Source organism: Cyprinodon tularosa, unplaced genomic scaffold (genome assembly GCF_016077235.1).
Source record: "Cyprinodon tularosa strain WSP-4 unplaced genomic scaffold, ASM1607723v1 ctg407, whole genome shotgun sequence".
Lineage (NCBI taxonomy): Eukaryota > Metazoa > Chordata > Actinopteri > Cyprinodontiformes > Cyprinodontidae > Cyprinodon > Cyprinodon tularosa.
In genome coordinates this window covers 740,817-766,771 of record NW_024039127.1, presented here as the reverse complement: position 1 = coordinate 766,771, position 25,955 = coordinate 740,817, and the positions used below count along the sequence as shown (strand labels likewise).

General features: G+C 43.3%; 2 protein-coding genes across 2 annotated transcripts; both read right to left on the bottom strand.

The window, feature by feature from the left end:
- Positions 1 to 2,569: 2,569 nt before the first annotated feature.
- grm6a (glutamate receptor, metabotropic 6a) lies at positions 2,570 to 16,685 on the bottom strand. Its single transcript, XM_038298369.1, has 16 exons — positions 16,476 to 16,685; positions 14,471 to 15,055; positions 13,626 to 13,842; positions 13,386 to 13,521; positions 13,151 to 13,305; positions 12,932 to 13,072; positions 12,656 to 12,856; positions 9,686 to 9,825; positions 9,490 to 9,612; positions 9,067 to 9,331; positions 8,614 to 8,849; positions 8,370 to 8,531; positions 7,941 to 8,090; positions 3,647 to 3,787; positions 3,473 to 3,561; positions 2,570 to 2,773 (listed from the first exon to the last, which is right to left on the bottom strand). The coding sequence occupies exons 2-15, from the start codon at positions 15,008 to 15,010 to the stop codon at positions 3,487 to 3,489; spliced, it is 2,682 nt and encodes an 893-aa protein (XP_038154297.1). The 5' UTR covers positions 15,011 to 15,055; positions 16,476 to 16,685; the 3' UTR covers positions 2,570 to 2,773; positions 3,473 to 3,486.
- Positions 16,686 to 20,190: 3,505 nt separating this feature from the next.
- Positions 20,191 to 25,206, bottom strand: rad51c (RAD51 paralog C). Its single transcript, XM_038298371.1, has 4 exons — positions 25,043 to 25,206; positions 23,396 to 23,618; positions 21,135 to 21,351; positions 20,191 to 21,017 (listed from the first exon to the last, which is right to left on the bottom strand). The coding sequence occupies exons 1-4, from the start codon at positions 25,158 to 25,160 to the stop codon at positions 20,547 to 20,549; spliced, it is 1,029 nt and encodes a 342-aa protein (XP_038154299.1). The 5' UTR covers positions 25,161 to 25,206; the 3' UTR covers positions 20,191 to 20,546.
- Positions 25,207 to 25,955: the final 749 nt, after the last annotated feature.

The window sequence follows — 25,955 nt, the reverse complement described above, 5'->3', positions numbered from 1 at the left end:
TCAATCAATAGGTTCCCCGCAGTCAGAGAATTTCCAGTCTCTCTCACAGGCTAGCTAAAGGTGCCCAAAGTGAAAATCAGAATCAGAAATACTTTTGTTACACGCTCTAGTTACAGTTTCACATGATATAGATAGAAAATGCAGCATTTTCTGAAATTCTGAACCAGTTGGAGCTGCAGCAATAAAGGTCATTTTAAAAACCGGAGAATCCATGTTGGACCTTTCATCGTAGACCGCTGACTGGAAAACACCAGAAAGGCTAAGACGCCTTTCTAACTTTCCGCCATAAATGCTACGTCATTTTTACAAGTCAGAAGGATAATTAAAGATATCTGAAATACAAAGTCTGTCTTAATTTAAAAAATGTTCAAGATGTCTCTATTTTTGAGATATCTTCAAAGGAATATTGACTTCAAAAATACAATCCTAGATATCTATAATGTTGATTTGCATAATCATTATTTGCTTTCAAGATATCTGCAATTGAATTCCCACTAGTCCAATCCTGCTTTAAGATATCTTAAAATACATTCAAGGTATCTTGAATAAGAAGGTTATTTGAGATATCTTTAATTTGATTTATGACTTGTCAGAACATAAAGTGAGCTATCATATCTCAAATTGAATTTATGAATAGTCATAATTCAATTGTTGATATCTGAAATATACCTTTCAGATAGTCAGTAATGTTTTGCAGATACTTTAAACTGGAGACTCCATAAAAATGGATGGAAAATCTGACGTCATTCCGACTAGTCAGAATTGAATTAGAGATATCTGAAATTAGAACTTTGCTTAGTCTAAACATTAATAACGGATATCATAATTAACTACTACATCTAGTCAAAAATCGATTCAAGATATCCTGAACATGAAGTGTGGTAAAGCTGAATTTATGATAAATCGGCCTGCCATAAAGCCATAGCTGATCTAGATCCGGTCCCAAACCTGTTCCGGTAATCCAGTGTCAGTAGTACGGGGTGGAAGTGAAGCCACCGGTCGCCATATTGGTACTCCCTAGTTAGATCAATATCAATGTAAACAATCTGTGAGCTACAGCATCGAACAACGATGATGTTCTCATTTTCAGGGGGACTTATGAGTAAAAAAAAAAAAAAAAAAAAAAAGATAAATTAATCACTTTGACAGACTGGCTGTTTCATAGCATCAGTAGATTAACTTTAACTTCTAAAAAAAATAGGTCAATCACATTGCATAGTCAATATGAAGTCAATGAAGTCTATAAATAATGTAATATAACATATTATACAAATTCATCATAATAAAATTAATGTGTTAATGGAGCAGAATAATACAGATGAGCCAAAAGTGATCAGTTGATGATGTTCATGTAATATACATGGATTTATTACACTGTTAAAGGATTGTAAAATGTTTCCAACTTATTCAATCAAATAAGAGAACAATACCTGTAAAAAAAATAAAAGCTTGTTTTAACTTCACAAAATAACGATAAATAAGAATGAAATGTTTGATCATTGATCAGATCTCTGTAGTTCCTGCTGTCAGCCAGCAGAGGGCGACAGATACCTGAGCTGGAAATAATCCCGTTAAAGCCCGTTTCAATCATATTCAGGTGACATACATGACGTTTATAGATGTGAAAGTGTTTTTTGTACAATCAGTGATGACGCTTCCCAGTTCCCAACTTCCAGCCACTGCAGTGACCCCATCTTGCATATTTTTTTTACTGAATCCAACCTTTCACTGAATTACAGGGTCTGACCAGGAGATGGCGCTGTTCTTTAGATCTTAATGTCCATAAATCATGACAGAAAGAATATTTTAGTACAAAGATTGATGTTTAAAAAGGAATCTCAGGGGTCCAGCCAATGACCCATCAAGGAAAGTGGGGACATTTTGAATGGCTATTACTGTATCATTTTCTACTGCATGCTATGCTAACATGTATGACGATGCTAGCGTGAGCGGCTAACTTTCATCGAGCTACTGAACTCCATGTGTCACCATTGCGATTTGAAATGGAGTTGTCAGAACTCTGTTACTACATGGCTCTGGTTCTGTTTATTATCCTGACCCTCCCGGTTGCCAGAGTCCAGTCCCGGAGCAGGATGGTCCACTTATCCCAGAACCGGTTTCACTCCAGCATAAACTCTTAGGCTCCGGTTCTAGTTTCTGATGTAAACAGAACCAGTAAATCGCTTCAATTCAATCCAAACACTAAAAACCAATCATGAGAACTAATAGAGCCATACTTTAGTTTTTGTGTTTATTTTTCTGCTTGCTGTAATTCCTAAAATTGACAGTGGGTGGCGTCATCTGTTTTAAATGGAGTCACAAGTAGTTGTGCTGATTGTGGCGGAAAGAAACGGACCGTCGTCATTAGTTGTCCTAGGTTTTTGTTATTGATATGGGTTCTAAGCCAGTGGGCAACGTCAAAATTAGCATTTTTGTGAAGTGTTCTGCAAGCCAGGAACCTGAAGTTTTATTAATTGAAAGCAAGAAGACGATGCGTGAACTGCATGCCAGTCAGCAGCCTCACCATGGCTTAGGGTCGTTCGTTTTGTTAAGAACTCACTCCAAGAACATTTGATAAAATCACGTTTATTGACAGGGAGAATGACAGAGGATGGTACAGGTTCTGGTTCTGTTGACTGGGATTCTGTAACTGGAGGAAGAAGGAACCAAATAATGAAGAGTTGATGTTTGAGACGTTCTGCTGAGCTTCAGGATGTGATCTCTGGTTGTCAGAAGACAGGGAGGACATGTTGGACCAGAGCTGCTGAACTTCCTGTTGAACAGCAAACACATTAATTAGAAACATCTGCATCTTCCTATCAGCTTCTGTTTGACTTCTGTGTTCCACCTTCTCAGAGATCAACGCACAAATGGAACAGATGCCTTCTGCGGCTGACCAGCAGAGGGCAGTGTTACAGTGAATGTGAGATGAGCTCTGAGGCGCCATCTGCTGGTCAGACTTCAGCATCACGCTTCAATAAGCCAAAAAAAGCTGCATCAAGAAACACAACAACGTCTGAAAGGAACGTGAAGGAAATCATTTATGTTAACAGAGAAAAATCTGTTTTTCAATTTGCATGTTTCTAAGTCAAAATGAGGCTTTTTTGGGCTAATCTATAAAACCTGGAACTAAACGCTATTTCTGACATTTTGAATTGAAAAAGCTTCCTGGATGGAAGAGAAATGTCTTCAAACTTGGAAACAAAGTCCAGAGGATTGATTTTAACTTTTTTGGAGGAATGAGCATCTATAGCAGCCTGATAAGCCCCCAACCCCCCCCCCCCCCAACCACCAGAAGCCACGCCCATTTACATGTTTATTTTCCAGATGTTTTACATCCTTTTTTAGAAGGCAGCCTGTTCTCCACACAGAACCTTCTCTTTAGAATAGAATCTTGGGTCCCATCCTGGACCAGAACCAGCAGTGAACGGACCTGCTGCTGGAGCAGAGTGTCTGGATGGAGGTTCTGTACCTTTGATGGTTGGATCACTGGCTTCTGTCGGGTTCGATCTTGGTGTCTCCGTTCTGGTTGTCCGTCCGCGTCGCTGCCTGGACCACAGCCTGCAGAGCAGCAAGTCGACAGTTAACCTGCAGAACCTTGAGGAAAGGCCTCTAGAAGAACCGAAGCAGAACTCTGAGATCTCACCTTGAAGCTCCTCTTCCTCTTCTGGACGTTCTGCTCTGGATGGAAGATGATGACGTAAACTTTGGGCATGTACAGCATTCCCAGGGAGACGGAAGCACTCATGGACATGGAGACGGTCAGAGTGGCCGTCTGGATGAACATCTGTGGAGACGGAGACCAAACTGAACCCAAGTGACAGAACCGACTGAAAGGAGCATTTAAAACAGACTAAGAAACATCTGAAGAACGGTGAGGAACCTGCTATAAGTTCTGTTATGTGTTAAGCACGTATAAAACAACCACAGCTAACCAGGGGCAGATTTAGGAAATGTTGGGCCCTAGGCAAAGACAGGCAGGGGCCCCTCTGAATGGAGAAGACAACACATAGAACAGCCCCATTCTACAGATAGATAAATGTTAATAGAATAGACATCCATTATCTGTTCTAGGTTGTGTCCCTCTCTTCTTGTCCCTTTTCTTCTTGTTTTCCTCTCTATGTTTTGTACTCAGCTGACTTTTCATGCTGTCTCTAAAGGAATGAAAGATTTTTTCCAAGCACTAAGCTCACTTAGCTGATTGCTCCTTCCTGTGTTTCCAAAAAGGCCAAAGTAAATAACCCAGTCCTTCTTTTCACTGTAGACAAGCCATGATCTGCTTATCTGTTCTCCATTTTTCATTTGGATGAAATAATAGCTGCATGAATCATGACAGCAGACAAGATAGAGGAGAGCAGGAGGCGGGGTTACCAATCTACTCGCTCTGGAGAGCAGAGTTCGCTGCTTTTAGATGTTGTCACCAAATGTGCACAAATAAGTAATAGCTGTATTAACCATACAGTCTCCAGTAGCAGAAAAAAGTCTCTAGATTTGGCGCTAGGAGCTTTTTAGAAATCAAAGTGCTAGAGGGGTCTGAAAAGTGGCTAAATATAGCGACTAAAGCGCTAAGTTGGCAACACTGCTCTTTGCATGGTTTGTTTTCAAATGGTTTGCTGCTGTCTGTTTGGACCTTTCTGAACATGTGCAGCAAATGGACTGATCCAATATGGTGGACACTGAAGGGGGGGGGGGCTGAGACACACTTAATATATCTCTGATGGCTTCAAAAACTTAATTAATGTGCACAAATAAGGAATAGTTGTATTAATCATACATATAAACAGTTTTATTGGGTCCCCAGGAACTTGGGGCCCTGGGTAACTGCCTAGTATTGCTTAATGGTCAATCTCCCCCTGCAGCTGACCAAAGTGCTGTACAGAAAAAAATAAATCAGTAAATTTTAATACAGTTCAGATAAAAATAAAACTAGTTAAATTTTAGACATAACAACATTCACACAATCAGATCAATAAAATTTGAAAAAAGATAAAAGAATAAGATAAATCTCACTGTCTTGCTAGGTGTTAAAATCCAAAGAGAAAAGGTGGGTTTTGACCAGAGATTTAGAAACAGTGAGAGAAGAGGCTGAGTGACATGAAGAGGCGGGTCGTTCCGGAGCTTTGGGGCTGCAGCAGAGAAAGCTTGGTTCCCTCTGAGCTTCTGATGTCCATATTTCATCTAAACATGATCGCTGGAGAAGAAGATGCAGTTTTGCTCATAAAACAGCTGTGAGACTTTTTTCTTCTTGCTCTGCTCCCCCTATCAGCCACAGGCTCCAAGCCTAGAAGCCCAGATCTCCATGTTGACCAAGGCTAAGTCATGATGGTTGACTTTTCAGAACCAGACTGCTGTAAAACAGACCGTTTGCAACACATTTCTCTGAGTTACAGAACTTGTGACTGGAGGGGAAAGTCTCCTGAAGGAGCCGTTTGCATGGGACAAAGAACCCCCCCCCCCCCCCCTTTGCTGTGAGAACTGCCTTGCTAAGCTGCTGCTGGATGAAAACTCAAAGTTTCCAAAATGGACAGGAACAGAGATATCAGGTCTGACACGGTTAGGGACAGATTCTAATTAAACAATATGTCTTTAGATGATTTTGATCATTTCAAGTGTTTACTGATGAGTAAAGACAAAGCTAACAGGATGGACCGCATGCTACGCTAAGCTACAGGAATATGTTTTGAGCTGATGTTGAAACTTGGACGAGCTTTATTTCATTAAGGGTTTAAACACAGATATAACATTAGTGTTCATGTGTTCCTCAGATGCTCATTACATTTCAGTTACCAGATTATTACCAAAAGTAATTTAATAAAATCCTCATGTCTATTTTCTGCTAGCTATTTCAAAGACGGTAAAGAAAGGTTATTGGTTCCAAATAATTAAATAAAACTTTATTTGGCCAAATAATGTTTTCTTCACCTCATGGGTTTACATTGTGAATTGGTTTAAAAACATTCCAATTTCTCTAAATTAGTGAAAAGCTAATTTGATCAAATCGCAAAATGTTTAAGTTAAACTTAAATCCATCTTAAACAGTAATATGGTTTTTAACCATGTTTTCCCGCTTTCTACCTAATAGCTTAGTGTAGTTGAGTTTCTCTAGATTTAGTCAAGAGTTTTTATCTTAAATATGTTTGACTTGGAACTGAATGATTTTTGTTAATAAATTCTTATATTTTGAACAGAAGTTGTGGTGAATTTATTCCATGTGCAGAATTAACTGTTTGACCATAATTAGAGCTTGAATCACTCTTTCATTTGCTGTTCTGACACACAGCCAGTAGGGGGCGTGTTCATAGACAATATTAACCTGACTCCTCCAGATGGATTTGCTCCGCATATCCATCTGGAAACCTTCCGTTGAAGTAATTTTGGGAAGGGGGCGAAAATACAGTACTGGTTAGCTGATTGGCCTATGTTGGTGATAGACGGGCCAAATAAACCAATCAGATCAACGAAGCATATGACGTACTAACAGAGCGACGACGAAGAGGAGCCAATTGATAGATCAAACTCTTGCTGAAACCAGTCGGGAGAAGAGCAAAAACATCTTTTCCTCTGAGAAAAGCCTCCAGAGCAGTGTTTTGCTCTTCTTTCAGTGCAGAAATACTCTGTAATTCCCATAAAACTTGCTCGATAGCCACGCTAACGCTAGTTTCATCGGCTGAAGCCGCCATGTTCTTTAGACTGAACTGTCGCACTTCTCGTTGCGTCACACCTCAACCCGCCTCAAAGCCAACGCTGATTGGACGTTCGTTTGGTGAACGGCTCCAAATTTTCTTCAACGGAGAGTCTCCAGACTGATCTGCGAGTGAAACCTTGAAAGCTCGCGAGATCAGGATGGTCTCACGAGGTTAAGACAATATATGACAGCCCAAATAATATCTGATTAAATATTAACCACCTCTACCGGATTGGGCAATAAACGTCTTAAAGTATCACAACACATCTATTCATTCATGTATTCATTCATTCTTATTTCATGCATTCATATATTCTTTGTGTGCTTTCATTCACGCATGTAGTCATTTATTAATGAATGAATGCATTATGTGAACTATTCTTTCATGTATGCATTCATTTGTATATTCATGAATAGATTTATTTTTAATGTGTTTATTTATGCATATCCCTGCTTTATATGAACACATTAACAAATCAGCAGGTCTGTTCCATCCCTGTTTGTTGTGTTTCTCTGAGATAAAAAGCTTTCCCTAAATGCTCCTTCATTACCCACCCAGAGCTGAGGGAGAGGATGAGGACTGCGTTTTATCACTGAAGCGCAGAAGGAGCACCACAGGCTTCAGAACAAATGTGACCTGTTGTTGTTTGCAGCTTCTCTCATTGATGTTTCCATTAATTATTCTCTTTGAAACGTTGGGAGCAGCTGCTGACGCATCCTGCAGAACCTCCAGGATCTTCTGCTGCTCTCCGTCTTTAATCCTGAGTAGAGGCTTTTATTTTGTCAGCCCAGGCTACTCTTCCCCCCGCTTCCTGCTGTTTCCTTCCTGATAATTTGGTCTTTTTATCTCTTTTGTTACGTGTTGGTTCTAATCTGTATAATCCGGCCTCTGCAGTTTATCAGACTCATGCCTCGCCGGTTCCAGCCGACCTAACAAACCAGCCACACCTTTTTTTCCATGTGCAGCGACTTATGAAGACCTCATTCATGTCTCCTAGAGACCATGAACCAGCTTCCACTCAGAGAAGAATCTGGAGCTCTAACAGGAACCAGAACTAAACCAGACAAGAGCAGATCTTCCATCAGTTGGTATAAAGGGTTCTATTTAGAAACACCTAATCTGGTTCTGTAGGTTCTGCCTGGTTCTTCAGCTTTAATGTCCCTGTTGGGTCCCATTGATCAGCTGTGGTCCTTGGTTTTTCTTTAGGCCTCTTAGGTTCTGCTTGGGTCTAACTGTGGTTCTGCTGGCCCTTACCTTCTCAGTGGACTGAGCAGTACCAAAGAAGATGGGAACGAAAGCAAGCCAGACGATGCAGGTGGTGTACATGGTGAAGCCGATGGGCTTTGCCTCGTTGAACGTTTCTGGAACTCCTCGACTCTTCACCGCGTAAACCGTACAGGTTACCTAGCAACAGAGCAGGCATCAGCTGAACAGTGGTTTACATAAATAACAAGACAAACATCTACTGATTTTAGGCAGTTGGATCTCTGTCTCTAAAGGCTTCATCACCATGAGACACGGCGGTGGAACCATCATGCTGAGGTATTTTTCATCACTGTGATCTGGAAAACCTGCTTTACCTAAGAATAGCTGTGCCGCTAAGGCATTCACCTCTGAGGAACATCATGTTAACATAACGGTCCAGAGCTCTGAAGGAGATTAAAGTCTGATTGGTTGCGCTACCATGAGGACGATGCTGTAGCTGAGACAGCAGATGATGGACAGGTCCGACATGTCGCACTTCAGGATGCCCCGGGCCAGATCTGGGTTTGGTGGGCGGAGCTCCTCGTAGTCGATAATGGTGTGAGGAGGAACTACACCGAACCAAACAAATACGCCAAGAACCTGCCAGAAACCCAGAAGGTTAAAACACGAAAAGAGCGTCTGCCATTGGTACCTGCTGGTCAGGTGACCTATGTCCACCTACCTGGACAAAAATGAGGATAAATGTGATGACAAGTTGAGAGGTGGGGCTTATGAATTTGGGAGGAGTCACCGACTTCTTGCCCTGTTCAAAGATCCTGTAAATGCGGTTGGTCTTAGTCAACATGGCGGAGTAAGTGATGGCCATGCCAAGGCCCAGCAGGAGGCGCCGGAATGCGCACACCACCGCACCTGGCTCTGCGATCATCAGGAAGGTTATCAGGTAGATCAGAAAGATACCTGGGAGAGAGAGAGAGACAGCAGGTCACCCTTACTGAAGATGATGTCACATAATACTGATGAAGTCACTCACAATGCTGATGATGTCATATGTGCAGCTGTTGATGTCACACAGTGTCGATGATGTCACTCACAGTGCTGAAGATGCCTTCTATGCTAATGATGTCATCCACATTACTGTTAATCTCAACCTTTGGGAATGAGTTTCTGAACCCACCTGTTAGGAGGACGTAGCTCAGCTCTCTTCCTGACGCCCTGACAATCGGTGTGTCGTTAAAGCGAATAAATGTTATCACCACAGCACTGGTTGCTAGGATACCGAGCATGGCGAGGGAGGCGGGCACTAATGCCCAGGGAGAGTTCCACTCCAGCTTGATGATGGGCGTCGGACAACAGGCCGTTCTGTTGGGGACGGGGCGCATGTCCTTTGGACAGGTCTCACAGGTGAACTCATCCAGTTGGTACTGGTATCCATCACAGAGCTGCAGGCAGGTCAGAAACATGTCAGGTAAGCAAAGATCTGGGTGGGGATGGTGACATCCACCCCTATCTATAATCACTTTTCTATCTTTCAATTGTTCATCTTCTCTAATCCCTGAAAAGTTCGGTTTGGTGAAGATGGAGTGAATGCTTCAGGTACCTCACAGTGCCAGCAGCAGGGAACTCCCTTCACCATCTTCTTCCTTTCTCCGGGCTTACAGGGGAAGCTACAGATGGACTCTGGAACGGTTTTGTCTCCTCCAGACCACTGCATCTCCTCCAGCTGCAGACACACACGGTAAATCAGGAAGCTGAACTCCATCCGTCTGACTTTCTTCACACAGGCGTCGTCTTACATTGAGTCTCAGGTTATTGGTCCATTGGCCGATGACGTGGTAACCGGGGTGGCTGTGGTTGGTCATCTGAAACTGGAAAATGTCGTAGCGTCCAGGAGCATCTCCATTTTCGTTGAACAGAACACTCGTTCCTGCACTTCCTGTTGGAAATAAAGAAACAGATGGTGGTTTTACTGGGGGAACTGGAACGGAGCGTCTACCAGTAAGTAGTTACCTGTCCAGGTGTTTCCACTCAACTTTACAGCTTCTCCTGAGCAGAACTGGACAGCTGGATAAATTCAATCACTTTCATGGGAGACAGATCTTAGTTATCAGAGTCTTAGACACTCTCTACTTTTAGGACTAGGCTTAAAGTGCTCCTTAAAACGCCATATCCTGTACATGGATGATATCAAGCTGTATGCTAAGAGTGAACCAGACATTGACTCGCTGATCCACACCACCAGGATCTACAGCTGGGACGATGGACTGTCATTCTGACTGGAGAACTGTGGCTGGATGGTGTCAAAGAGAGGGAAGGTAATGCAAATAGAGGTGATCACCCTCCCAAAAAAGAGAATAGCAAATGTAGAAGGGAGATACAAGTACCATGGAATACCGCAGGTATTGCAAGTAGTGAGAAATCAGCTCAATGGTAAGAACAAGGTCCAGGCAATCAACAACTATGCCTTGGCAGTAATCGGATAACCTTCTGGGATAAAAGGTTGGTCGAAGGAGGAAATTCCGGCCATGTTAAACATGGAAGCTACTCAACATGAGTGGTGGATTTCACCCTAAATCTGGTAACCACAGAATATACGGTAAGCGCAGAGAGGGAGGCCTAGTGAGCATCAGAGCCACCATTAAAGATCCAATGCCTAAGCTGCCGATCTCTAGCAGTCTATGGGCAAGGCAGGGTCCCCTCTGGACAAGTCCCCAGTCTGTCACAGGGCAACACAGAGACACACAACCATGCACACACACACTTAAGGAGATTGTAGAGAAACCAACTAAAACTAAAAGTCATATTTTTGGATTGTGGGAGGAAACCGATGTACAAGAGAGAACCCACACATGCACAGGGAGAACATGCAAACTTCAAACGTAAAGAACTCGTGTCTGGAATCAATCCCTTTCTGCTGCAGCGCTACCCACTTTCCCACCAAATGTGGTTTACGACATAAACAGATCCAGTTCATACATAGAGCCATAGACTCAGAACAATCCAAACATGAAACCTGATGATAAAATTCCATAGAACCAAGTCAATTTCACTTCAAAGGAGTGGGGAGTGGTGGCCTTGTGGTAAGAGTTTGGAACCTTGAGGTTGTGAGTTCTAAACCCACTCCCACAGACTGCCACTCTGGCTCTCTGAGCATGCCCTTTAACCCCCTGATTGCTTCCTGGGCGCCGCACAATGGCAGCCTACTGCTCTCCAAGGGGAGGGATTAAAATGCAGAGTTAAATTTCTCCAATGTGAGATCAATAAAGTTCAATTATTAAAGGAACAAAGTAATTAATTCATAAACTTTGAAGCAATGCATGAATTTTAATAAGGATGCGGCGACAGTGGAAAGAAAAAAAAATATTAGCAGAAGCAGATCTCAACTCAATTAGAGCTGCTTGGCCAGATGGCAGAATGCTATCGATGGACGAATAAAGAGCAGCTGTTGGCCGACTGCGGTCCACTCTCTATCACCTCCATCTGTCTGTACTGCACCATTCTGTCTCCAAGCTTCTGTCTGCCCCCCCGTCTGTCCATTGGTCAGTCAGTCTGTCTGCCCCCCGAACTGTCCATTGGTCTGTCCCCCTGTCTGTCCGTCTGTCTTCCCCCCTGTCTGTCCATTGGTCTGTCCGTCTGTCTGCCCCCCTGTCTGTCCATTGGTCTGTCCGTCTGTCTACCCCCCATCTGTCTGTCCCCCTGTCTGTCCATTGGTCAGTCCGTCTGTCTGCCCATTGGTTTGTCTGTCTGTCTGTCTGCCCCCAATCTGTCCATTGATCTGTCAGTCTGTCTGTCCCCTTGTCTGCCCATCAGTCTGTCCATCTGTGTGTCCATCTGTCTGCCCATTGGTCTGTCCATCTGTCTGTCCCCTTGTCTGTCCATTGGTATGTCCATCTGTCTGTCCCCCTGTCTGTCCATTGGTCTGTCCATCTGTCTGTCCCCTCATCTGTCCATTGGTCTGCCCATCTGTCTGTCCCCCTGTCTGTCCATTGGTCTGTCCATCTGTCTGTCCCCCTGTCTGTCCATTGGTATGTCCATCTGTCTGTCCCCTCATCTGTCCATTGGTCTGTCTGTCTGTCTGTTCCCTCGTCTGTCCTTTGATCTGTTCGTCTGTCTGTCCCCTGTCTGTCCATTGGTTTGTCTGTCTGTCTGCCCCTCATCTGTCCATTGATCTGTTAGTCTGTCTGTCCCCCTGTCTGCCCATCGGTCTGTCCATCTGTCTGTCCCCCTGTCTGTCCATTGGTTTGTCCATCTGTCTGTCCCCTCATCTGTCCATTGGTCTGTCTGTCTGTCTGTCTGTTCCCTCGTCTATCCTTTGATCTGTTCATCCGTCTGTCCCCCTGTCTGTCCATTGATCTGTCTGTCTGTCTGTCTGTCCGCTTGTCTGTCCATTGATCTGTCTGTCTGTCTGTCCCCCTGTCTGTCCATTGATCTGTCTGTCTGTCTGTCCCCCTGTCTGTCCATTGATCTGTCTGTCTGTCTGTCCCCCTGTCTGTCCATTGATCTGTCTGTCTGTCTGTCCCCCTGTCTGTCCATTGATCTGTCTGTCTGTCTGTCCCCCTGTCTGTCCATTGATCTGTTTGTCTGTCTGTCCCCCTGTCTTTCCATTGATCTGTCTGTCTGTCTGTCCCCTCGTCTGTCCTTTGATCTGTTCATCCTTCTGTCCCCCTGTCTGTCCATTGATCTGTCTGTCTGTCTGTCCCCCTGTCTGTCCTTTGGTCTGTCTGTCCATCTGTCTGCCCCCCGTCCGTCTGTCCTTTTTTTCGTACCATTGAAGTTGACGGCTCTGATGTAGTCCAGAAGCAGGCGTCCCTCCACAGGGTCCATGCTGCTGCAGACCCCGTAGCTGTTGGGACACAGGTCCTGGTGCATATTGTGTAAAGCATAAGCAACGGCGTAGACTGCATCGATCACAAACTGGACCTTTCCTTCCTGCTCGTAGGAGGAGTCCCGACCAATCCGCTCCCCACCTGCAAACACGCACTGTAACACTAAACTGGGTAACACCTGAATCGTTCTACACCTCCACACGCGCCTGCGGTTACCTGTGCATTTCTTCTTGTCTGGGTCCAGTTTCAATCCAGGATGGGTCAGTTTGCACCTGAAGTCGTCCTCCCAGAACTCAGCAAACCAGATGTTCCTGCGGTTGTTCTCCAATGAGCGAGACATGAAGTACTGATCAAAGCCTGTAGAACAGGAACAATTGGTTAGAACCCTCAGAGAATTATACTCCAGGATCCTTCATGTGGTCTGTTTGGTTCTACCGTCAATGGAGGCCCGCTTGGGCAGGATGGTAACAGCTCCCTCTGCAACGTCTTCTAGCTCCGCGATTGGTGAGCTTTTGGCTCCCCAGCTGTCCGACCCAACAAACAGGAAGTGTCCCGTCAGGTTAGCCTGCCTCGCCGCTTCTAGAACACGCCTACCAAAGAGAGGGAGGAGTCAGGGTGCAGTAATGTGGCCAGTCCTGCCCAACCAGAGTTGACCTCCACTGCTTTTTACTTGATGTCGTCCTCGTTGGCAAAGATGATCACTCCTCTGGCGTTACTCGTCTCCATCAGGCGTTTGATGATCTTATCAAACTCCCCAGCAGTCGGCTCCCGAGGAATCTTCACGGACTGAGCGATGCACACCCCACCTGGTAGAGACACAAACAGGTCAGAGACATGGGAGAGACAGGAGTTAGAGTCTTGGGAGACAAAGGAGTTAGAGACAAGTGGAGACAGGCGAGCGTATCCCTACCAGCCTCTCTGGAGATCTGCATGAAGGCCTCCACTCCACTCTCTCCATAGTTCCCCTCTGAGGCCAGTGTAGAGACGTAGTTCCAGCCCAGAGCTTTGACGATGTCCAGCATGGCCTGAGCCTGGTACGAGTCCGGAGGAACCACCCGCGAGAAGAAGTCGTAGCGGTTGTTGTCGCTGAGCTCCGGAGCCGTAGAGGCGTAGCTCACCTGAGGTATCTGATTTACACAGGGATTCAGAACCAGAACCCAGTGAACTCTTTAGAGTGGAAATGCTGGTGGAGCTGAGGAGACTGGGAACACTCAGACCGATTAATGTTGTATAACAGCTCAGCTCAAAGTGGGTCAGAGCTTCATCACATTAACACACAGAGTGATTAACAGAGTCCTCATTAACAAGCAGCCGTCGTTAGACACCCACCACCTCATCATCATCATCATCGGAGGAGGAGGAAGCTTGAGCTATTGTTAAAAGCCTCACATCTATCAAACATCCAGATTTATCTACTGGTTTCTACTGTTCTCCACTGGGTTCTTTCTTCATTTCACTCGACGTTCTCCTGATGAGGTTCATCAGGTTGATCTCTGAGCTCTAATGTTGATTCCAGCGGGGAGGAATTGTTCCGTCCCGCTGATGATTCATAGGATTTTAAACCACCTGTCTGTCCATCACCTAACTTTCTCAAACCTACCAGTCTCTCTAACTCGTCTCCCTGTGTGTCTTTTTCCTGTCTCTCCACTCTTGTCTTCCTTCTGTCTCTCTCTCTTTCTGTCTGACCTGTCTGTCTCTCTCATAGCTGTCCCGTCTGTCTTTCTTGTCTCTTATTCTAATCTCTCTGTCTCTCACCTCAAACAGGCGCAGGATGTTGGCCACCATGATGGACACGGAGCTGGCCGACGCTCCGATCACGCCCACCACCTTCTCCGGTTTTCGAATGAGGGGTGGCTCGCCGTTGGAGCAACGAATGTCCGACGTGTCCTTCTGGATCAGCGCCTGAACAAAGGTGAGCGACTGTTCGAGGGCGTAGGTGTCCCTGGAGCAGGTGTCCAAGATCCGGGCCCCCAGCGTGATGTTGGGGAGCAGATCAGGGTCACTGTTGATCTGATCCAGGGCGTACAGCATGGCTTCCATGCGGTGGATCCCCTTCTCCTTCTTCAGCTCACCGCAGTTCACCCCGTGGGGGCCGCGGGAGTGGATGGGGAACAAGCCCCCCAGGGTGATGTCACCAGGTAACTTTATGGAGTGGGGGAGGATGTGCTGGTGAGAGGCCCTCACCTGGACCCCCGGCTCACCGATCCACACCCACAGAGGCAGCAGGAGGCGGGGCCACAGGGCAGAGGGACCATTTGGATAGACGGGGCGAAGGGCGGGGCCTGATGATGTCATCCTGAGGTGATATTCAGCATGGAGCCTTCATGCCTCTATGGACACCTGAGGAGACATTAACCAAGCAGCGGAAACCGTGAGATTCATTTCAACTTTAGTTATTGAACATAAAAGCAGATGATGACATCATGAGTCACATGATGAGGCATGTTTACTGGGTCCTAAAGGGACCGGGTTCATCACCCGGTTCTGAAGTTGGTTTGATCAAAGAATTTGGGGATTTTTTTTTTTTAGAACTGTTCTGTTAATCAGAAATGGAGTCCCCCAAGATTCACCTTTAGGTCCCATCACCGTTACCATGGCAGCACTGACAGCAGTCATTCATCTTTCCTCATTAGGGTCCAAGTTATGTTTCAGAAAAGGTTCTGATTTTAGAACTGTTCTGTTTGCAGGACCTGATTAAGAATCATGGCAGTTAGATGTTCCTTGCCTTTTATAGGGCCCCAAGTTTCTGGGGGCCCTATAAAACTCTGGTTACATCTATGATTAATACAACTATTCCTTATTTTTGCACATTAATGATGTTTTTGATCAAAATCCTTTGGCTGAAATGCCATCAGAACGCTGATAATATTAAGTGTGTCTCAGCCCCCCCCCTTCAGTGTCCACCATATTGGATCAGTCCATTTGCTGCACATGTTAAGAGAGGTCCAAACAGACAGCAGCAAACCATTTGAAAACAAACCATGCAAAGAGCAGTGTTGCCAACTTAGCGCTTTAGTCGCTATATTTAGCCACTTTTCAGACCCCTCTAGCACTTTGATTTCTAAAAAGCTCCTAGCGCCAAATCTAGAGACTTTTTTCTGCTACTGGAGACTTTGGAGACAACATCTAAAAGCAGCGAACTCTGCTCTCCAGAGCGAGTAGATTGGTAACCCCGCCTCCTGCTCTCCTCTATCTTGTCTGCTGTCATGATTCATGCAGCTATTATTTCATCCAAATGAAAAATGGAGAACAGATAAGCAGATCATGGCTTGTCTACAGTGAAAAGAAGGACTGGGTTATTTACTTTGGCCTTTTTGGAAACACAGGAAGGAGCAATCAGCTAAGTGAGCTTAGTGCTTGGAAAAAATCTTTCATTCCTTTAGAGACAGCATGAAAAGTCAGCTGAGTACAAAACATAGAGAGGAAAACAAGAAGAAAGGGGACAAGAAGAGAGGGACACAACCTAGAACAGATAATGGATGTCTATTCTATTAACATTTCTATATCTGGAGAATGGGGCTGTTCTATGTGTTGTCTTCTCCATTCAGAGGGGCCCCCTGCCTGTCTTTGCTTAGGGCCCCATATTTCCTCAATCCGCCCCTGACTGAGGTGATGCTCAGAAGTCTCAACTAAATCTGTTTAAAACTGATCAATCTGCTGCAAACAGCTTTCAATATTAATGTCTATCTTGATGATTAATTTAATTAACAGTTTTATTCAGTTTTTATTTAAATAAAGGAAGAATAAATAAAGTTAGTACCTCTGACTGGGCCGATCCGTTCAGTCCACAGAGATGAGCCGCGCTGCGCTCCCAGATATCAGCTCCTGCTGCTCCTCCTGCAGGCGGAGGACTGTCCACCTGTCCCTGTCCACCTGTCCGCTGATGCGTGTCCCTGTGAGGACCAGCTCGCTCTGAGCCGCATCCAGCTTTCAGCCGCTGGTTACCCCGGTGACGTCACGCGGTAATTGTGCATTAATTATGTAAACAGTTCTTGTTGAAAGCAGAAGAGGAGCTCAGCGGGGATTGGGCTCAGAAAGCTGCAATAGGCTCCAGACAGGAAGGCAGAACCTGGAGAGGTCTGTCAGGAGCAGCGGAGGTTCCAACTGGAAACCATTTAGTCAGTGAAACTGGTTCATGGCTCATCCTTTCAGCTTCTGTTCTCTTCTTTCTGGTTTATGCGCCTTCAGTGGTCAGGGGCGGTTCTAGGAAATTTGGGGCCCTCTGAATTGAGAAGACAACACATAAAATCTGATTGTTCCTTATGTTCCCAACATAACTTCCAACCAGATTAAAACCAAAAACTGTGGAAAAACTATCATGTTTGAATAAAAATGACTAACAGCTTTCATTTTGCTCATCATTGCCCAACTTGCATAACACTTTCACTGTCTGCTTGAGCTTATTTCACTAAAAAGGCAAAAAAGAAAAACTGTGAACCTTAAGTGATTGTTCCCTTCTAAGACATTTTACACTAAAAAAAACAAAAACATAGAAAAGATTTAACTGTACACACCGATCACTAACAATTCGAAGGAACTTAAATGGAAAGAGAAAAAGGCAAGGCAAGGCAAATTTATTTGTATAGCACAATTCAGTACAAAGACAATGCAAAGTGCTTTACATGATTAAAATACAGGAAGATAAAACAGAATCAAAGCAAGTAGGAAAAAAAAATAAATATATAAAATAAATAAATAAATTAATTAATAAAATAAAAAATGCAGAAACAAAAAAAGAATATTAAAAACAGTTGGAAGTTTTTGTTAGATTACATTTATTTATTTGATGATTTTTTTTCCTTTTTTTTATGGAGAAGAAGAGGACTTTGTTTGAGCTAATTTTCCAGTATTTGATTTCTAATTATCTTTAAAGCTGTTAGCATTTGATCAAAAATTTCTCCTTGGGCAGTTGACAATTCCACAGAACCTTGCCTTTTGTTCTACTACCATAGAACTGCAAAACCTTTCCCATTATCTACAGGTGCTGGTCATAAAATTAGAATATCATGAAAAAGTAGATTGATTTCAGTAATTCCATTTAAAAAGTGAAACTTGTATATTATATTCATACATTACATACAAACTCATATATTTCAGATGTTTATTTTGTTTAATTTTGATGATTACAAATGACAACAAATGAAAATCTCAAATTCATCATATCAGAAAATTAGAATATTACTGAAGACCAATAAAAACAAAGGATTTATAGAAATGTTGGCCAACTGAAAAGTATGAACATGAAAAGTATGAGCATGTACAGCACTCAGTATTTAGTTGGGCCTCCTTTGGCCTGTATTACTGCAGCAATGCGGCGTGGCATGGAGTCGATCAGTCTGTGGCACTGCTCAGGTGTTATGATAGCCCAGGTTGCTCTAATAGTGGCTTTTAGCTCTTCTGAATTGTTGGGTCTGGTGTATTGCATCTTCTTCTTCACAATACCCCATAGATTTTCTATGGGGTTAAGGTCAGGAGAGTTTGCTGGCCAATTAAGAACAGGGATACCATGGTCCTTCAACCAGGTACTGGTAGCTTTGGCACTGTGTGCAGGTGCCAAGTCCTGTTGGAAAATGAAATCTGCATCTCCAAAAAGTTGGTCAGCTGCAGGAAGCATGAAGTGCTCTAAAACTTCCTGGTATGTGGCTGCGTTGACCCTGGACCTCAGAAAACACAATGGACCAACACCAGCAGATGACATGGCACCCCAAACCATCACTGACTGTGGAAACTTTACACTGGACTTCAAGCAACGTGGATGAAGTGCCTCTCTTCTTTTCCTCCAGACTCTGGGACCTTGATTTCCAAAGGAAATGCAAAATTTACTTTCATCAGAGAACATGACTTTGGACCACTCACCAGCAGTCCAGTCCTGTTTCTCTTTAGCCCAGGCAAGACGCTTCTGACGCTGTCTGTGGTTCAAGAGTGGCTTGACACAAGGAATGCGACAGCAGAAACCCATGTCTTTCATACGTCTGTGTGTGGTGGTTCTTGAAGCACTCACTCCAGCTGCAGTCCACTCTTTGTGAATCTCCCCCACATTTTTGAATGGGTTTTGTTTCACAATCCTCTCCAGGGTGCGGTTATCTCTCTTGCTTGTACACTTTTTTCGACCACATCTTTTCCTTCCCTTCGCCTCTCTATTAATGTGCTTGGACACTGAGCTCTGTGAACAGCCAGCCTCTTTAGCGATGACCTTTTGTGTCTTGCCCTCCTTGTGCAAGGTGTCGATGGTCGTCTTTTGGACAACTGTCAAGTCAGCAGTCTTCCCCATGATTGTGTAGCCTATAGAACTTGACTGAAAGACCATTTAAAGGCTTTTGCAGGTGGTTTGAGTTAATTAGCTGATTAGAGTGTGGCACCAGGGGCCATCAATTTTGAACCTTTTCACAATATTCTAATTTTCTGATATGATGAATTTGAGATTTTCATTTGTTGTCATTTGTAATCATCAAAATTAAACTAAATAAACATCTGAAATATATGAGTTTGTATGTAATGTATGAATATAATATACAAGTTTCACTTTTTAAATGGAATTACTGAAATCAATCTACTTTTTCATGATATTCTAATTTTATGACCAGCACCTGTACAGGTAATTTAACTCTGCCTCTTGCTACTCTGCCCGACTCGATGAGGCTTCATCTCAGCATCGCTAGCTAGAGGGGTCTGAAAAGTCTGTAGATTTGGCGCTAGGAGCTTTTTAGAAATCAAAGTGCTAGAGGGGTCTGAAAAGTGGCTAAATATAGCGACTAAAGCGCTAAGTTGGCAACACTGCTCTTTGCATGGTTTGTTTCCAAATGGTTTGCTGCTGTCTGTTTGGACCTTTCTGAACATGTGCAGCAAATGGACTGACCCAATATGGTGGACACTGAAGGGGGGGGCTGAGACACACTTAATATTATCAGCGTTCTGATGGCATTTAAGCAAAAGGATTTTTATCAAAAAAAATAATTAATGTGAAAAAAATAAGGAATAGTTTTATTAACCATACATGGAAACAGTTTTTAGGCACCTGCCTAGTTTTGCTTAATGTTAAATCCCCCCCTGGCAGCTGGACCCGGAGCTCATCTCAAACCGTTCCCACAGAGTGAATTTTAATAGAAATTAAAAATCCCCTCCATCTATAAATGATGCAGATGGAGACTTTTCTATTTTAAATGAAGTCAAACCCTTAAATGATGAAATATCGGGAACGGCTCTCTGCTACTTCACTTTGTTGTCATGGCAACCAACACATCAGATCTGCTTTAATTCATTCAGAGACATAAACCAGACTCTTTATTGGAAAATAGAAACTTTATTCAAGGTAAAGAAATAAGAATAAATGTCAACCTTAAAAATCTCCTCCTGAAAAAAAGAAATTTATAAATCTATTACAAATTTAGTTTAGCAGGTAAAGAAATGTCCCTCTTTATCAAAGAATTAAAAATCAACATGAAGGAGGTGAATCTCCACAAAAAACAAAAAACTTTTATTGGTTGATGATCGAAGAGCGAAACATCCTGCTCAGTTACCATGGTGACAAACAATCCAAGTTGATTGAATTCAGATGTTTTTGATCTGTGGTCGAGGTGGAGGCAGTCATGACGGTTCTTCCTGAAGATGACATCACAGCGCTGAGGTCGTTTGGGTTCAGCCAATCAGCTGCAGCCGCAGTTTGATGCAGCACCTGTGAAAACGTTGGAGCTGCAGGATCAGCATTCATTTGTCTAAAACCAGCTGCTGGTCCACCTGGGTGACATCACACAGGGGGAGGGGCCTTCACCGTCATACAAACAGGCTGAAGGTTTGGACCAATCATCTGCTGCCGGTGTTAAACGCTGGTCTTTCATTGGCTGCTCTGAATTCGAGGCCTTTTGCTCTGCAGCTGCTCTGATTGGTCGGCGTCTCTGAAGCCCTCACAGGTGATCTGGTATTGGACAGTTGCCTCTATGTGGGCCGGAGATTTGAGAATGGAGGCCAGCCGCCGGGGCCCCTCCCACTGGAGGAGGAGCCTGATGGAGGGGGCGTGGCCCCAGATGTCCCCTAGAGCTGGAACCAGCTGCGACTGGCTGCCCCGCAGCCGAGTGGTCATGTGGTTGGTGATCAGCACGGCAATGTTCTGGCTGGTTGCCATGGATACAAGCTGCAGGCCGAGGCCTTGCAGGAGGCGTGTCCTCTGGGACAGATCGTCATGAAGCTGCAGGAATGGAAACGCCACGCTGTCGATGACGAGGAGGCGGAGCTTTGGCCGGTCCCGCAGGAAGTTCGGCAGCAGATGTAGCTCAGCCAACAGCTCCACGTAGTCACGGCAACGCACCTGGAACAAAAGACAGACCCGCTACAGAGTTACCATGGCAACATCATTCAGGAGGACCTGAAATCTTCAAAGGAGGGAGCTTGGCCAATCAGGACCAACAGAGTTTGACTTTAGTACCAGGAAGATGTTGGACAGGATTGTCTCCACAGAGAAGGTCGTCATGGCGACCCGCTGCTCCTCATCCTCAGCCAGAAGAGAGCAGTGTCGGACGGCGGCGCCGGCGAGGTCCACGACCCTCTGAAGCTGGAAGCTGCCCTCCGTGTCCAGGAACATCACCTGACCTCCGAGGCCCCCGAAGCATGGCGGCACCTGGACGTCCACGGCCAGCTGCAGGCTGAGCACAACCAGAACCCGTCACACAGGGACGGCTAGTTACCAGCACACCCAGCAACCACACTGAGAGGGTCACGTGACCAGGAGGAGCGTGAAAAAGTGACTAAGAGAACATAACAGGCGACGAATGAACATGTGACACTAAAGTTAGCTTAAATTAATCCTGAATCTAGCTAGCAGCGACGGCCTGTAGTGTTTCGGTAAATTAGGCTCCTCCTTTCACACTTTTTCTACGCTGGTCTTGAAGTGAAGTTTCCCCCCCAGCTGACTTTAATGTACAAGGGAGCGGGGGGCGCCGCCCCACCCACCCAATGACCTTGATTAAGACATTGACAAAACATGCTTATCCCAGCTGTGGTGGTGATCTCCAGCTGTGAGACGCGGGGTCCATCCTGGACGGGTCCCCATCCATCGCAGGGCAACACAGAGACAAACAACTATTCACTCACAAACCTGGAACTAAACGCTATTTCTGACATTTTGAATTAAAAAATCTTCCTGGATGGAAGAGAAACGTCTTCAAACTTGGAAACAAAGTCCAGTGGATTGATTTTGAAAGACACTGGGCCGGGAATCGAACCTGGAACCGTCTGGCTGCAAGGCAGCAGTGCTACCCACTGCTGACATGAGCAACCCAATAGAAATTATATTATAAAATTTAAATATTTAATCTTTAAAGTTGTAGGGAAATCATATTTAAATGTCAAATCATTCAGGCTTAAACATGTATATAAATCTACACTTTATCAGACCATATTGTCCCAAAAGTTAGTTTAAAAAAATTCTTTCCGTTATCTTCTGCAGGCCAGTTAGTTCTACGTCAGCCTGAACACCTAAATTCAGCCAATCATATATCAACGATCATCTGTCAATCAAATGTTTTCGGTCATAGCATCTTGATTCATGTGTCGCAGCTAATATACGCAACGGTTGAAACCAGAATCCTTTCCTTTCCCATTGAGTTGCGTCCCAGTGCTCACGGGGATGGACGTCTGTGTCTTCGGCAGGCGTAGAGCTAACAGAACTGGCAGAACCTGCTAGCACTAAGTTGCTAACTGGTTAGCAAGATGCTTCCCACAAAAACCGGCCACAATCAAATCAAACTTGCCCCCTTGATAATCGACCAATCACATTCACTTTATTCACTCGTGTAAAGTCGGGCTCCACTCGGGAGAATTTAGAAATGCAACGGTTGGAACGCCGCTTCCCTACGACTTCAATGACGCTCCTCTTGCTAAAGATAGCAGCATCCTGGGGAGCAGGTCTCTGCACCAGGTGAAAGCAGCTTTATTTGCTCACCCCCTCCCTCCACAGCGCTGACATCACAGTCGTCTGTTAGAAAGTGAGGCTGATTGACAGGTTGATAGAATTATTTAGCTACACTGCAAAAAATGGTAATCTAAATAAGTCATTTTTCTTAGAATAAGTGCATTTGTTCTTGAATTGAGGCGATATGTGAGATACTTTGCCATTGGAACAAGATAATTTACATTCGAAATAAGAAAATCAATTGAATTGTCTTTTTACAAGTGAATATTATCTAATTATCTTATTTAAAGAGTAAAAAAATCCTCATTCTATTGGCAAATCATCCCATTTACCAACTAAAACGAAGGATAAATACACCTGATTAAAGAAATTTTACTTATTTCTAGATAATTTTTTGCAGTGTGCGAGGCTCGGCTAACTGCCTGCAGCAAGCTAACTGCATGCAGTTAGCTTGCTGCAGGCAGTGAGGCTAACTGCATTTAGCGAGGCTAACTGCATGCAGCGAGGCTAACGCCGTATTCTGCTTTCCTGCCTCCTGATGTCAGGATCTGATTAGGACTGATTTAAAGAACTTTGTAGAACATTTTAGAACGTTGTTTTTTGTTGTTGGAATTCATGTTAATATGCTGGTCTGCTACCTTAACATATATTAGATTTTTTTTTTTGGTTTACGTTTATTTAGAAGTTATAGCTCCCCCTGGAGGAAACTCCACCATCCATCACTGCTCTGAGATGAGACTAAAACATCGTCATGGAAACATGTCTGTTCTTCTGACCCCAGCTGTGTTTTTCCGACTCCTGCGGCTCCGCAGATCTCCGTCACCTTCCCGACAGGAACTCCTCCTCCCAGGGCGTGGTCCAGCTGCGAGGAGAACGTCACCACGCTCCTCAGCTCCTCCTCCTTCTGCAGCAGCTCCAGCGCCGTCACAGAGGCTCCGCCTTCTCCTGCTCTGGCAGCCTGCAGCGCTTCCAGCGCCTCCTGCTGGGAGATACTGGCCTCTGCAGGAGGAACATGGAGGACAGGAGATGAAGAAACGGCTTCTCCTTCAGCAGCATTTCCACCTTAAATCACACTTGGATAACAAATAAACAACAGAGCAGATTTTTCAGCCATTTTTCTCTGAAAAATGAGAAAAACTGTTGTTTATTTGTTGAATGATGAAAGGAAAATATTAAAATATGAAGAATTTGGCTGTAAATATACTTTGATCTTTTCCTCTGAGTTTTATAAAATATGGATTGGAAATATTCCAAATGCTATGCTAATTATAATTTTAAAAATCTATAAGAACTTGCACAACCAATTCTCCTAAGCTGCACGAAATAAAGATAAATAAAATACTTTTTGTGAATGGATAAAAAAATAATTAGATTTTGAGAAAACTTTGGAACCTCTAATCGTTTATTTTATTTAAGAAACTTAAACGGTGAGGAAATTTGATGGATTAGAACTAAACTCCTGAAATTACCAATTCCAACTAAATTTGAAACAGAGAAAAATTATTTCATTCTGCCGAGGCAAAAATAGAGCGGAAAGAAATTAATTTAAACTGTTTAGTTTCAAAGTCTTTGCTTTTATCTCTTCTTTATCCTGGAAAAAAGGTCAAATATGATGTTTTATTAACGGACAAAAAGTTGAATATTTCATATAAACATTATTTGCTATATTCCCCGCTAACAAACGTTTTACTAAATTCTTACCATGTTTGATGGCGTTAAAAAAAACATTTTTTTCTACTTTGTAAATCTCTAAATAATTAAATTTTGGCCCCCGGCAATTAAACTTCTTTTTGATATAATAATTTAGATCTTTTTAATCCCAGTAATTCAGTAATTGGTCCTTTTGTTTTTAATTATTTTTTCCTTTTTGTTGTTATTTTTCTATTTTATTCATCTGCCTTATCTTTTCTATATATTATTATTAAAGAGGTTCACTGTTTTTAATGTTTTACCTTGAAGATGTTTCCTAAAGTGAAGTAAATGTTTTTATGTCTTTATTCTTATTTTGATATCAGAGCCTGTTTGCTCTATTTTATATCTTTAGTTCTTTCTTTTAAAACAAAAACAAATTTATCTGTTTACTTTTGTTATTTCTACCTGATCAGGTGGTTTTATTCTCTGATTGAAGGAAATCTAATGTTTCCCTGTGAGTTAAATGAACCAATCAGATGAGAGTCTGATGGATAGAACCAGATAACTTAGATCAAACTCATCTAGAGTCTTTCATTAAATTTCAATGCGGTGTTTTTATTCAACCGGACTTTATTTTACTTTTATTATCTCTAATATTTCCTCATTATTCCAGATGTTGTTTCTCTGTGGAGAAAAGTTCTGGGCATTTTTAAGGACCGAGGCGGAACCATTTATCCGGCCCTTAGTTTTGTTTCCGGAGGAACTCTAAGAACACCGGGACCTCTGTCTACCTGCGCTCAGCTGATCCGGGTCCAGGTCCTGCAGGTCGGTGGTGAACTGGAAACCAGTTCTGACCAGCTTCACCTTCACACTGGAGCTCAAACGCAGACTGGAGACGGGCCTCCTCATCCTCACTGCGATCAAAGCGGCCCGGCTCCGCCCGGCACTTCCGCTTCCGCTTTTCAAAGTAAAAGTCTTTGCTGGTTTAAGCTCTGGTTCTGCTGTTCATATCTGATGGAAAGCAGCTGCTTGCATCCAGTTTCCCCTAAAATGATGGAATAAGGTTGAAGTCAATAATATACCTGTGAAAATAAAATCACATTTTTAGGAATAATTTTTAAAAAGAATGAAATCTTATTTTATTGGCTGATTCTAAAAATATAAAAGATATTTTCAATTTAAACATATATATGAAATAATACAATATAACCTCCAATAACTCAATGATGTCATTGCTTTAGGCCAACAAATTTATTTATTTCAGTCTGTCCAATCAGCTGCCTGTAGTGTCTTTAAATGTCCAGCAGGTGTCAGTATTCTGCGAGACAGAATCAATACAGTTTGGCTTCCAGATGATTCATTAACGTCATAAACTTTTTTCACTGGAAATAAGCAGGAAAATTCCACCAATTATCGGACAGGAAATTTTATTATAAATTAGTTATTTTGGAAAAGACAAGCGGAAGGAAGGTAAATCACTTATTAAGAGTAAAGAAATTGAAAAATAGCACAAGAGGTGAAACGAAGATAAGAATGAAAGAGGATTATATAAAATCAGTATCTAATAGAATCATTGATGTGAGAAACAGAAGGGAAGAAGTAAAAATGATCAGATTAAGAGTGGCTCTAACTTATTTAAATGATAATTTATATTTAATAGGGAGGATAAATAACGATAAATGTGAAGGATGCGGAGAAAAAGAA